The sequence below is a fragment of the Nerophis ophidion genome, linkage group LG26, assembly GCF_033978795.1.
Source record: "Nerophis ophidion isolate RoL-2023_Sa linkage group LG26, RoL_Noph_v1.0, whole genome shotgun sequence".
In the NCBI taxonomy this organism is placed as follows: Eukaryota; Metazoa; Chordata; class Actinopteri; order Syngnathiformes; family Syngnathidae; genus Nerophis; species Nerophis ophidion.
In genome coordinates this window covers 6,646,698-6,659,004 of record NC_084636.1, presented here as the reverse complement: position 1 = coordinate 6,659,004, position 12,307 = coordinate 6,646,698, and the positions used below count along the sequence as shown (strand labels likewise).

The following is a 12,307-nucleotide window of genomic DNA, read 5'->3' as shown; positions in this document are numbered from 1 at the left end:
TTGATCGCAGCATAATACACTGTACTTTGTGTGTGTGGTCCAATCCAACCGTGTTCGCTTGACATCTCTTTTCCATAGTAAAGCGTCACCGTCATCTTTCGGGAATGTAAACAATGAAACACCGGCTGTGTTTGTGTTGCTAAAGGCGTCCGCAATACACCGCTTCCCACCTACAGCTTTCTTCTTTGACGTCTCCATTATTCATTGAGCAAATTGCAAAAGATTCAGCAACACAGTAGTCCAGAATACTGTGGAATTATGCGATGAAAACAGACGACTTCTAGGTGGGAACGATGCTGGAACAAAATGTCCCCTAAAATGCACGCGTCATCATCATACCACGATATTTCGGCGCGAAATTTAAAATTGCAATTTTGTAAACTAACCCGGTTGTATTGGCATGTGTTGCAATGTTAATATTTCATCATTGATATATAAACTATCAGACTGCGTGGTCGCTAGTAGTGGCTTTCAGTAGGCCTTTAATACACTTTATAATTTACATTACTGGTTGAAACAAAATATACATATTTGAAAAAAAACAAAAAAACGGAATTCAACGTTTGTGTCGAAATTTCATTTGTAAACGTGATAAACGTCATCAGCCCATCCACCAATCACGTACCGGTGTGCTGTGACGTCATCGCGGAAGTAGCTAGCAAGACTACACCTGCTGTTGAAAACGACTCACTCAGGTAATTTGGAACATTAGCGCACACATTTATGCGTTTTTGTGCGAATAGTTTCGTTATTAAGGTCGTGTTGTTCTAGTCGCAAGCTTTAGGCGTTATGCTGCCTTCAAGGCCGCAGTCGGAAGCAGGAAATGTCATGGCGGCCTCAAGAAGCACGTAATTCAGCATCAAAGTGCATTCATAATAATAACAAACCTTTAATATAATTGATAGCGTTAGTATATATCTTCGTACTAGGTAACGTCACCTAAAGTAGTAACTTTCAGTATTTTTATACGCGGAACAGATTGTTGAGAGGAAATGTCTTAAATTTTTCGTTTGCGATGTGTCAATCAAAGACTCCTTTGTGTGACGTCATAGGTATCCATCACAGTGGTCCATCAAAAAAAAATTGGACTAAATGTGGCGTATGAAAAAAACCAAAAAAAAAACAGTAATTCAGATATAGTTCCGATTCCCTTTTCCTTGTCGGAAGTGGAACATGATTTACTTGACAGTCTATGCAGTTGTGGGCGGCCATAACCACCAGTGGGCGCACGTGGCCCGGACTTTTGTGAAGATGTTTTTGCTGATAAAATAGGATGTTATATACCAGGGGTGTCAAACTCAAATACAGAGTGGGCCAAAATTTAAAACTGAACAAAGCCGCGGGCCGAGGTTGAAAAAATTAACCCTTTAATAGGAACCCAAACAAGTTTTGCATTGAATATTGACCAGGCAAGGCTTATATAACTTTATAGTGACATGCAAAATCCAGTTTCAGATAATAATAATTAAAAAATATCAATGGCATATCAAATAAAATAAAAACACAAATTTAATGCCTTTTTTCGGTGGCGGGTTTGAGTTGGGGCGGGGTTTGGTGGTAGCGGGGGTGTATATTGTAGCGTCCCGGAAGAGTTAGTGATGCAAGGGATTCTGGGTATTTGTCCGGTTGTGTTTATGTTGTGTTACGGCGCGGATATTCTCCCGAAATGTGTTTGTCATTCTTGTTTGCTGTGGGTTTTTGCATTGAACATTGAACAAGCAAGGCTTATATACAGTAACTTTATAGTGACATGCAAAATCGAGTTTAGAATAATAATAATAATGATTAAAAAATATCAATGGCATATCAAATAAAATTTAAATACAAATTTAATGCCATCCATCCATCCTTTTTGGGGTCGCGGGGGGCGCTGGCGCATATCTCAGCTACACCTCTTTTATATTTGCAGCCTTCTGAGGTAAATATCAAAATATATTGTAGCGTCCCGAAAGAGTTAGTGCTGCAAGGGGTTCTGGGTATTTGTTCTGTTGTGTTTATGTTATGTTACAGTGCAGATGTTCTCCCGAAATGTGTTTGTCATTCTTGTTTGGTGTGAGTTCACAGTGTGGTGCATATTTGTAACAGTGTTAACCTTGTTTATACGGCCACCCTCAGTGTGACCTGTATGGCTGTTGACCAAGTATGCCTTGCATACACTTGTGTGTGTGTACAAGCCGCATATATTATGGAAGAAAAGCGGACGTGGCGACATGTAAAGAACGCCAAAAGCAGTGCTTTTACGGCCGGCCCCCAATATTATTGTCTGGGTGGAAATTCGGGAGGGGCACTGAACTTCGGGAGTCTCTCGGGAAAATTGGGAGGGTTGACAAGTATGAGTATTAGCGGTGAATGCGGTGTTACAGCGGCGGGCCAACTCTAATGTTGATTTGATATTGCCTCAAGGGCCAAATGAAATTACACGGCGGGCCAAATTTGGCCCGCAGGCCAGAGTTTGACACCCATGTCATAAAAGTTCGGATAAAATCAGTTTTTGCTGTTAAAGGTTCAATAATAAGGTTGTTTGAATCAATTTAGCAATGTGTAACACTACCTACATATGTGTATATATATGTATATATATATATATATTAGAGATGCGCGGTTTGCGGTCTCATCCGCGGAGTCGGCGGATAAACCGCGGGTCAGGCGGTTGACATGACGAAAAAATAGATTTTAATTAGATTCGGGCGGGTGGCGGTTGAACCATCCGGAAATATTTGATATCCATGGTTTTGGGATCGGTATTCCCGTGTCATAAAGCGAAGAAGACAATAGGAGACGCTATTATTCTCTTGACTGAATGCAGGTAGTCACCCAGATAATAAGTATTAGGGCGTGCTATGAAGTCATTGACTTTGTCGCCTACTACAACATGTATGACCTGGTTGTCAGTCCAGCTTCATGTTGTGTGTGGTTTCCGCGGCAACACGCACACGACTGCAAGGCATACTGGGTGACACAGTGTACACTAATGGTTGTGATATAAACAATTTGAACACTCTTAGTAATATGCGCCACACTGTGAAGCCACACCATTTAAGAACGACAAAACACATTTCGGGAGAACATCCTCACAGTGACACAACATAAACGCAACACAACAAATACCCAGAATCCTTTGTATTCATGATACTTCCTGACTATTTTATACACCCCGCTAGCAGCAACATGACCCGAAGCGGCCCTAGTATATATGTATGTCTATATGTGTATATATACTAGGGTGTCCCACGATTCGATTCAATATCGATTCTTGGGGTCACGATTCGATAATATATCGCTTTTTTTCGATTCAACTCTATTCTCGATCCAAAAACGATATTTTTCCGATTCAAAAGGATTCTGTATTGATTCAATACATAGGATTTCAGCAGGATCTACCCCAGTCTGCTGACATCCTAGCAGAGCAGTAGATTTTTGTAAAAAGCTTTTATAATTGTAAAGGACAATGTTTTATTAACTGATTGCAATAATGTAAATTTGTTTTAACTATTAAACGAACCAGAAATATGACGTATTTTATCTTTGTGAAAACATTGGACACAATGAGTTGTCAAGCTTATGAGATGCGATGCAAGTGTAAGCCACTGTGACACTTTTCTTCTTTTTTATTATTTTTTATAAATGTCTAATGATAATGTCAATGAGGGATTTTTAATCACTGCTATGCTGAAATTATAACTAATATTGATACTGTTGTTGATAATATTCATTTTTGTTTCACTACTTTTGGTTTGTTCTGTGTGGTGTTTGTGTCTCCTCTCAATTGCTCTGTTTATTGCAGTTCTGAGTGTTGCTGGGTCAGGTTCGGTTTTGGAATTGGATTGCATTGTTATGGTATTGCTGTGTAGTGGTTTGTTGGATTGATTAAAAAATAAATAAATAATTAAAAATGAGAATCTATTCTGAATCGCACAACGTATTCGATTAGATTTTCCCCCACACCCCTAATATATATATATATATATATATATATATATATATATATATATATATATATATATATACACACACACACACACACACACATGTTGTCCAGGGTGTACACCGCTTTCGGCCAAAATGCAGCTGAGATAGGCTCCGGCACTCCCCAATACCCCAATAGGGACAAGCGGTAGAAAATGGATGGATGTATATATGTAACTTGTACTGATGTTTTTTCCAGGTAAACAGGTGCGATGGCGGGGTCCTGGCTGTAGGGGGCGAGCATGATGCACATCCTGGTGGCCAAGCTGCTGGGTCTGCTGGCGCTGTTGGCGCTCATGCTGGCCGGCGTGCTGGTGCCGGCGCGCCTCCTGGCGGCCGACCGCCGCAAAGCGCAAAGTTACCGCCGCGCCGTCTCGCTCTGCAACGCCTTCTCGGGGGGCGTGTTCTTGGCCACCTGCTTCAACGCGCTGCTGCCGGCGGTCAGAGCCAAGGTAAGCACGCACGCGGCGGGTCATGTGACGGGCGGGCCTTAAGCGTGTGGCGTCTCCGCAGGCGAACGACGTGCTGCAGCGGCTGAAGGTGGGCGGCGACTATCCGGCGGCGGAGACGATGATGATGGTGGGCTTCTTCGTCAGCGTCTTGGTGGAGCAGAGCGTGCTGACCTTCAGGAAGGAGACGCCGTCCTTCATCGACCTGGAGACTTTCAACCGGGGCAGCTCGGAGGCGGGCAGCGACTCGGAGTGCGACGCGCCCTTCCTCTCCGAGGGACGCCGTCACGGCCACCGCCACGGACACCTGAGCCCCACGCAGCTGGCGGGGGCGGGGCCCGTGCGCCTCGCCAGTCTGGTCCTGGCTCTGTCCGCCCACTCGGTCTTCGAGGGCGTGGCGCTGGGCCTGCAAGAGGACGCCGCTAAGTTCGGCCGCCTCCTGCTGGGCGTGGCCGTGCACGAGACGCTGGCCGCCGCCGCGCTGGGCGTGAGCGCGGCCAAGGCGGCCCTCGGCATGAAGGACGCCGCCAAGATGGCCGTGGCCGTCAGCCTGATGATCCCGCTGGGCGCCGCCGTGGGCGTGGCCATCGACTCTGCTCAGACACTAGCGGGGGGCGTGGTCTCTGTGGTGCTGCAGGGGCTCGCCGCCGGAACTTTCCTCTTCGTCACCTTTTTCGAGATCCTGGCGCCAGAACTGGAGCACCAGGCAGACCGCCTCCTCAAAGTCCTCTTCCTGGTCCTCGGATACGCCGCACTCGCCGCCCTCTCCTTCATCCGATGGTGACCCCCCCTGACCTTGCAGGTCAGAGTGCGCTTGGCACTAGACCTGGACAGGTAGATCTAAGATGATAGACTACAATGACACAGGGATCTAGAACGGGCAGAGCTACTAGTAGATCTGGAATGACTAGAACATGTAAATCTGGAACAAACCCAACTAGTACAACAGATCTGGAATGACTTGAACATGTGAATCTGGAACAAACTCAACTAGAACCACACATTTGGAATGACTAGAACATGTGAATCTGCAACAAACTCAACTAGAACCACACATTTGGAATGACTAGAGTCATGTGAATCTGCAACAAACCCAACTAGCACCACAGATCAGAAATGACTCAAACATGTGAGTCTGGAACAAACTCAACTCGAAACACAAATCTGGAATGACTAGAACATAAGAATCTGGAACAAACCCAACTAGAACCACAAATTTGGAATGACTAGAACATGTGAATCTGCAACAAACCCAACTAGCACCACAGATCAGAAATGACTCAAACATGTGAGTCTGGAACAAACTCAACTCGAAACACAAATCTGGAATGACTAGAACATAAGAATCTGGAACAAACCCAACTAGAACCACAAATTTGGAATGACTAGAACATGGGAATCTGGAACCAACTCAACTAGAACCACAGATCTGGAATGACTAGAACATGTGAATCTGGAACAAACCTAACCAGAACCTCACATCTGGAATGACTAGAACATGGGAATCTGGAAGAAACCCAACTAGCACCACAAATCTGGAATGACTCAAACATGTGAATCTGGAACAAACTCAACTCAAACCACAAATCTGGAATGACTAGAACATAATAATCTGGAAAAAAAACAATCTAGAACCACAAATTTGGAATGACTAGAACATGGGACTCTGGAACAAACTCAACTCGAACCACAAATCTGGAATGACTAGAACATGTGAATCTGGAACAAACCCAACTAGAACCACAGATCTGGAATGACTAAAACATGGGAATCTGGAACAAACCCAACTAGAACCAAAACTCTGGAATGACTAGAACATGTGAATCTGGAACAAACCCAACTAGACCCACAAATCTGGAATGACTAGAACATGGGACTCTGGAACAAACTCAACTCAAACCACAAATCTGGAATGACTAGAACATGGGATTCTGGAACAAACCCAACTAGAACCACAGATCTGGAATGACTACAACATGTGAATCTGGAACAAACCCAACTAGAACCACAAATCTGGAATGACTAGAACATGGGAATCTGGAACAAACCCAACTAGCACCACAAATCTGGGATGACTAGAACATGGGAACCTGGAACAAACCCAACTAGAACCACAGATCTGGAATGACTAGAACATGGGAATCTGGAACAAACCCAACTAGAACCACAGATCTGGAATGACTAGAACATGCGAATCTGGAACAAACCCAACTAGAACCACAAATCTGGAATGACTAGAACATGGGAATCTGGAACAAACCCAACTAGCACCACAAATCTGGGATGAATAGAACATGTGAATCTGGAACAAACCCAACTACTACCACAGATCTGGAATGACTACAACATGGGAATCTGGAACAAACTCAACTAGAACCACAAATTTGGAATGACTAGAACATGTGAATCTGGAACAAACCCAACTAGAACCACAGACCTGGAATGACCAGAACATGGGAATCTGGAACAAACCCAACTAGAACCACAAATTTGGAATGACTACAACATGTGAATCTGGAACAAACTCAAATAGAACCACAGATCTGGAATAACTAAAACATGTGAATCTGGAACAAACCCAACTAGAACCACATATTGGGAATGACTAGAACATGGGAATCTGGAACAAACGCAACTAGAACCACAGATCTGGAATGACTAGAACATAAGAATCTGGAACAAACCCAACTAGATCCACAAACCAGGAATGACAAGAACATGGGAATCTGGAACAAACTCAACTCAAACCACAAATCTGGAATGACTATAACATGTGAATCTGGAACAAACCCAACTAGAACCACAAATCTGGAATGACTAGAACATGGGAATCTGGAACAAACCCAACTAGTACCACAGATCTGGAATGACTCAAACACGTCAATCTGGAACAAACTCAACTCAAACCACAAATCTGGAATGACTAGAACATAAGAATCTGGAAAAAACCCCAACTAGAACCACAAATTTGGAATGACTAGAACATGGGAATCTGGAACAAACTCAACTCGAACCACAAATCTGGAATGACTAGAACATGTGAATCTGGAACAAACCCAACTAGAACCACAACTCTGGAATGACTAGAACATGGGAATCTGGAACAAACCCAACTAGTACCACAGATCTGGAATGACTCAAACACGTCAATCTGGAACAAACTCAACTCAAACCACAAATCTGGAATGACTAGAACATAAGAATCTGGAAAAAACCCCAACTAGAACCACAAATTTGGAATGACTAGAACATGGGAATCTGGAACAAACTCAACTCGAACCACAAATCTGGAATGACTAGAACATGGGAATCTGGAACAAACCCAACTAGAACCACAACTCTGGAATGACTAGAACATGTGAATCTGGAACAAACCCAACTAGACCCACAGATCTGGAATGACTAGAACATGGGAATCTGGAACAAACCCAACTAGAACCACAACTCTGGAATGACTAAAATATGTGAATCTGGAACAAACTCAACCAGAACCACAAATCTGGAATGACTAGAACATGTGAATCTGGAACAAACCCAACTAGACCCACAAATCTGGAATGACTAGAACATGGGACTCTGGAACAAAGTCAACTCAAACTACAAATCTGGAATGACTAGAACATGGGATTCTGGAACAAACCCAACTAGAACCACAGATCTGGAATGACTAGAACATGTGAATCTGGAACAAACCCAACTAGAACCACAAACCTGGAATGACTAGAACATGGGAATCTGGAACAAACCCAACTAGCACCACAAATCTGGGATAACTAGAACATATGAACCTGGAACAAACCCAACTAGAACCACAGATCTGGAATGACTAGAACATGGGAATCTGGAACAAACCCAACTAGAACCACAGATCTGGAATGACCAGTACATGGGAATCTGGAACAAACCCAACTAGAACCACAAATTTGGAATGACTAGAAAATGGGAATCTGGAACAAACCCAACTAGAACCACAAACCTGGAATGACTAGAACATGGGAATCTGGAACAAACCCAACTAGCACCACAAATCTGGGATGACTAGAACATATGAACCTGGAACAAACCCAACTAGAACCACAGATCTGGAATGACTAGAACATGGGAATCTGGAACAAACCCAACTAGAACCACAGATCTGGAATGACCAGTACATGGGAATCTGGAACAAACCCAACTAGAACCACAAATTTGGAATGACTAGAACATGTGAATCTGGAACAAACTCAAATAGAACCACAGATCTGGAATGACTAGAACATGTGAATCTGGAACAAACCCAACTAGAACATGTACATCTGGAACAAACCCAACTAGAACCACAAACCTGGAATGACTAGAACATGGGAACCTGGAACAAACTCAACTCGAACCACAAATCTGGAATGACTATAACATGGGAATCTGCAAAAAACCCAACTAGAATCACAAATCTGGAATGACTAGAAAATGGGAATCTGGAACAAACCCAACTAGTACCACAGACCTGGAATGACTCAAACGTGATTCTGGAACAAACCCAACTAAAACCACAAATTTGGAATGACTAGAACATGTGAATCTGGAACAAACCCAACTACAACCACAGATCTGGAATGAACTCTTTTTACAGGAAGCTCTATTGGATAGTACAGGTGACCCTGGAAAGGACTACACTAGAATGACACGAAGATCTAGACCTGTTTGAACTGTATTTAAGGGAAAGGATAGAACTGTATTTAAAGGAAAAACTAGAACGGATAGAACTATAATTACTGTTATATCTAGAAGGGATAGAACTATAATTACAGGTAGATGTAGGAGGGATAGTACTATATTTATAGAAATACCTGGAACGTATAGTACTGTATTTAGAGGAAGTCTAGAACAGCACTAATTTCAGGAAAACCTAGAACGGATGGAAATATTGGAACTATAATTACAGGTAGATGTGGGAGGGATAGGCTATAACTACAGGTAGCTCTAGAACGGATAGTACTATGATTATAGTAAGATCTAGAACAGGTGGAACTGTAATTACAGGTAGGTCTAGGTGGGCTAGACCTATAATTATAGAAAGAACTATAACGGATAGGACTGTATTTAGAGGAAGTGCTAGAACAGATAGAACTATAATTATAGGAAGATCTAGAACGGAAATAACTACAATTACAGGTAGTTCTAAGAGGGATGGACTATAATTATAGGTAGCTCTAGAAGGGGATAGAACTATAATTACAGCTAAATATATAAGAGGGATAGAAATATAGTTATAGGAAGATCTAGAAAGGATAGAACTGTATTTAGAGGAAGTCTAGTACCGATAGTACTAGTTTCAGGAAGGCCTAGATCGGATGTAACTAAAATTACAGGTAGAGCTAGATAGCTTAGAACTATAATTACAGGTAGATGTGGGAGGGATGGACCTATAACTGCAGGTAGTTCTAGAAGGGATAGCACTATAATTGTAGGAATATCTAGTACAGGTAGGATTGTAATTACAGGTAGATATAGTAGGGATAGACCTATAATTATAAAAAGATTTATAACGGATAGGACTGTATTTAGAGGAAGTGCTAGAAAAGTTAAACTATAATTATAGAAAGGTCTAGAACGGACAGAACTATACTTACAGGTAGATCTAGGAGGGATAGACTTTAATTACTGGTAGATCAAGAAAGGATAGAACTGTATTTAAAGGAAGATCTACAACGTATAGACTATAATTTTAGGAAGACCTAGAACGAATGGAACTATAAATCCAGGTAGTTATAGGAGGGACAGAACTATAATTACAGGTAGATCTAGAAGGGATATAACTATTATTACAGGTAGATTTAGGAGGGATAGCCTCTGTAATTACAGGTAGAGCTAGGAAGGATAGACTATAATTATAGAACAATCTAGACAGGTAGAACTGTAATTACAGGTAGATCTAGGAGGGATAGACTATAATTATAGAAAGAACCACAACAGGTAGAAATGTAATTACGGGTAGATATAGGAGGGATAGATTATAATTATAGAAAGATCTAAAACAGGTAGAACTGTAATTACATGTAGATCTTGGAGGGGTAGTCCTATAATATAGGGAGATCTATAACGGATAGGACTGTATTTAGAGGAAGTGCTAGAACAGATAAATTCTATAATTATAGAAAGATCTAGAACGGACAGAACTATACTTCCAGGTAGATCTAGGAGGTATAACCTATAATTACAGGTAGATCTAGGAGGGATAGAACTTTAATCATAGGAAGAACTAGAAATGATAGAACTATAGTTCCAGGTAAAACTAGAAGTGATAGTACTATAATTAAAGGTAGATCCAGAAATAATTGAGCTATAATTCCAGGTAGATCTAGAAATGATTGTACTGTAATTACAGGAAGATCTAGAACAGGTGTACCTGGAAAGTACAAAACTAAAATGGCTAGAACAATAGTTACAGGTAAAACTAGAAGTGATAGTACGATAATTAACATTAGATCCAGAATTGATTGAACTATAATTGTAGGTAGATCTAGAAATGATAGTAATATAATTACAGGTAGATCTAGAAGTGATAGTACTATAATTCCAGTTAGATCCAGAAATGACAGTACTGTAATTACAGGAAGATCTAGAACAGGTGTACCTGGAAAGTACAAAACTGAAATGGCAAGTAGAACTGCAAAAAACAGGACTTGAATGAAGCAGGTACATCTGCAATGGATAAACGATAGATCTAGGACGGATGGAAGCAGGATTACAGGTCGTTCTAGAATGGCTAAAACTAGAATTACAAGTAGAACTAGAACGGACAGAACTAGAATTGGAAATGTGTGACGGATAGAACTACATGACAGGTCTAGAAATGATTGAACGAGATTAGATAGATCTACTAGAATCAGGTAGATCTACAAACTATGTAGACACTTTCAGACTAAATCAATGTTTTGTACGTCGTTATTTACTTGACTTGATACGGATTTTTATCTTGTGCTTGTGTTCTTGATCCGATTTCGTATATAATCATCATATTTGATATATGACATGTTTCATGTATCGATGTTAATCAAATGTATCATATTTGATATATAAATGATAAACATGAAAAACTAAAATGGTGTTTTGTCGTTTTTGAAAATGACAGGGTTGAAGCGGCGAGGCCGAATCCTCTTTATTGGCAAAGTATGTTCAACACAAAAGGACTTGATAGTCATGGTTTTTGTATCATATTTCATATATCAACGTTAATCATATTTGATATATAAATGATAAACATAAAAACTAAAATGGTGTGTCGTCTTTGAAAAGGACAGGGTTGAAGCGGCGAGGCCGAATCCTCTTTATTGGCAAAGTATGTTAAACACAATCGGACTTTGACGTAAACAATCATGTTCTTTATCATATTTCATACGTATATCAGTGTTAATCATATTTAATATATAAATTATAAACGTAAAAAACTAAAATGGTGTGTCGTTTTTGAAAAAGACGGTTGAAGTGGCGGGGCCGAATCCTCTTTATTGGCAAAGTATGGTAAACACAATAGGACTTTGACGGAAACAATCACGTTCTTTATCATATTTCATATATCAACGTTAATCATATTTAATATATAAATGATAAACAATAAAAACAAAAATGGTGGTTTGTTGTCTTTGAAAAGGACAGGGTTGAAGAGGCGAGGCAGAATCCTCTTTATTGGCAAAGTATGTTAAACACAATAGGACTTTGACATAAAAAAAATCATGTTCTTTATCATATTTCATATATATCAACATTAATCATATTTAATATGTAAATGATAAACATGAAAAACTAGAATGGTGTGTCGTTTTTGAAAATGACAGGGTTGAAGCGGCGAGGCAGAATCCTCTTTATTGGCAAAGTATGTTAAACACAAAAGGACTTTGACGTAATGAATCATG

At 40.8% G+C, this 12,307-nt stretch overlaps 1 protein-coding gene across 2 annotated transcripts; it reads left to right on the top strand.

The window, feature by feature from the left end:
* Nucleotides 1-601: 601 nt before the first annotated feature.
* LOC133543733 (zinc transporter ZIP3-like) lies at nucleotides 602-11,497 on the top strand. 2 transcript variants are annotated; one of them, XR_009804506.1, is made up of 4 exons: nucleotides 602-695; nucleotides 4,166-4,418; nucleotides 4,480-10,908; nucleotides 10,942-11,497. XR_009804506.1 is itself a non-coding variant. In XM_061888483.1 (3 exons), the coding sequence occupies exons 2-3, from the start codon at nucleotides 4,209-4,211 to the stop codon at nucleotides 5,197-5,199; spliced, it is 930 nt and encodes a 309-aa protein (XP_061744467.1). In that variant the 5' UTR covers nucleotides 602-695; nucleotides 4,166-4,208; the 3' UTR covers nucleotides 5,200-11,497. The 2 variants fall into 2 exon arrangements, 1 of the variants encoding a protein (XP_061744467.1); XM_061888483.1 differs by having other exon boundaries at nucleotides 4,480-11,497.
* The last annotated feature ends 810 nt before the right edge of the window (nucleotides 11,498-12,307 follow it).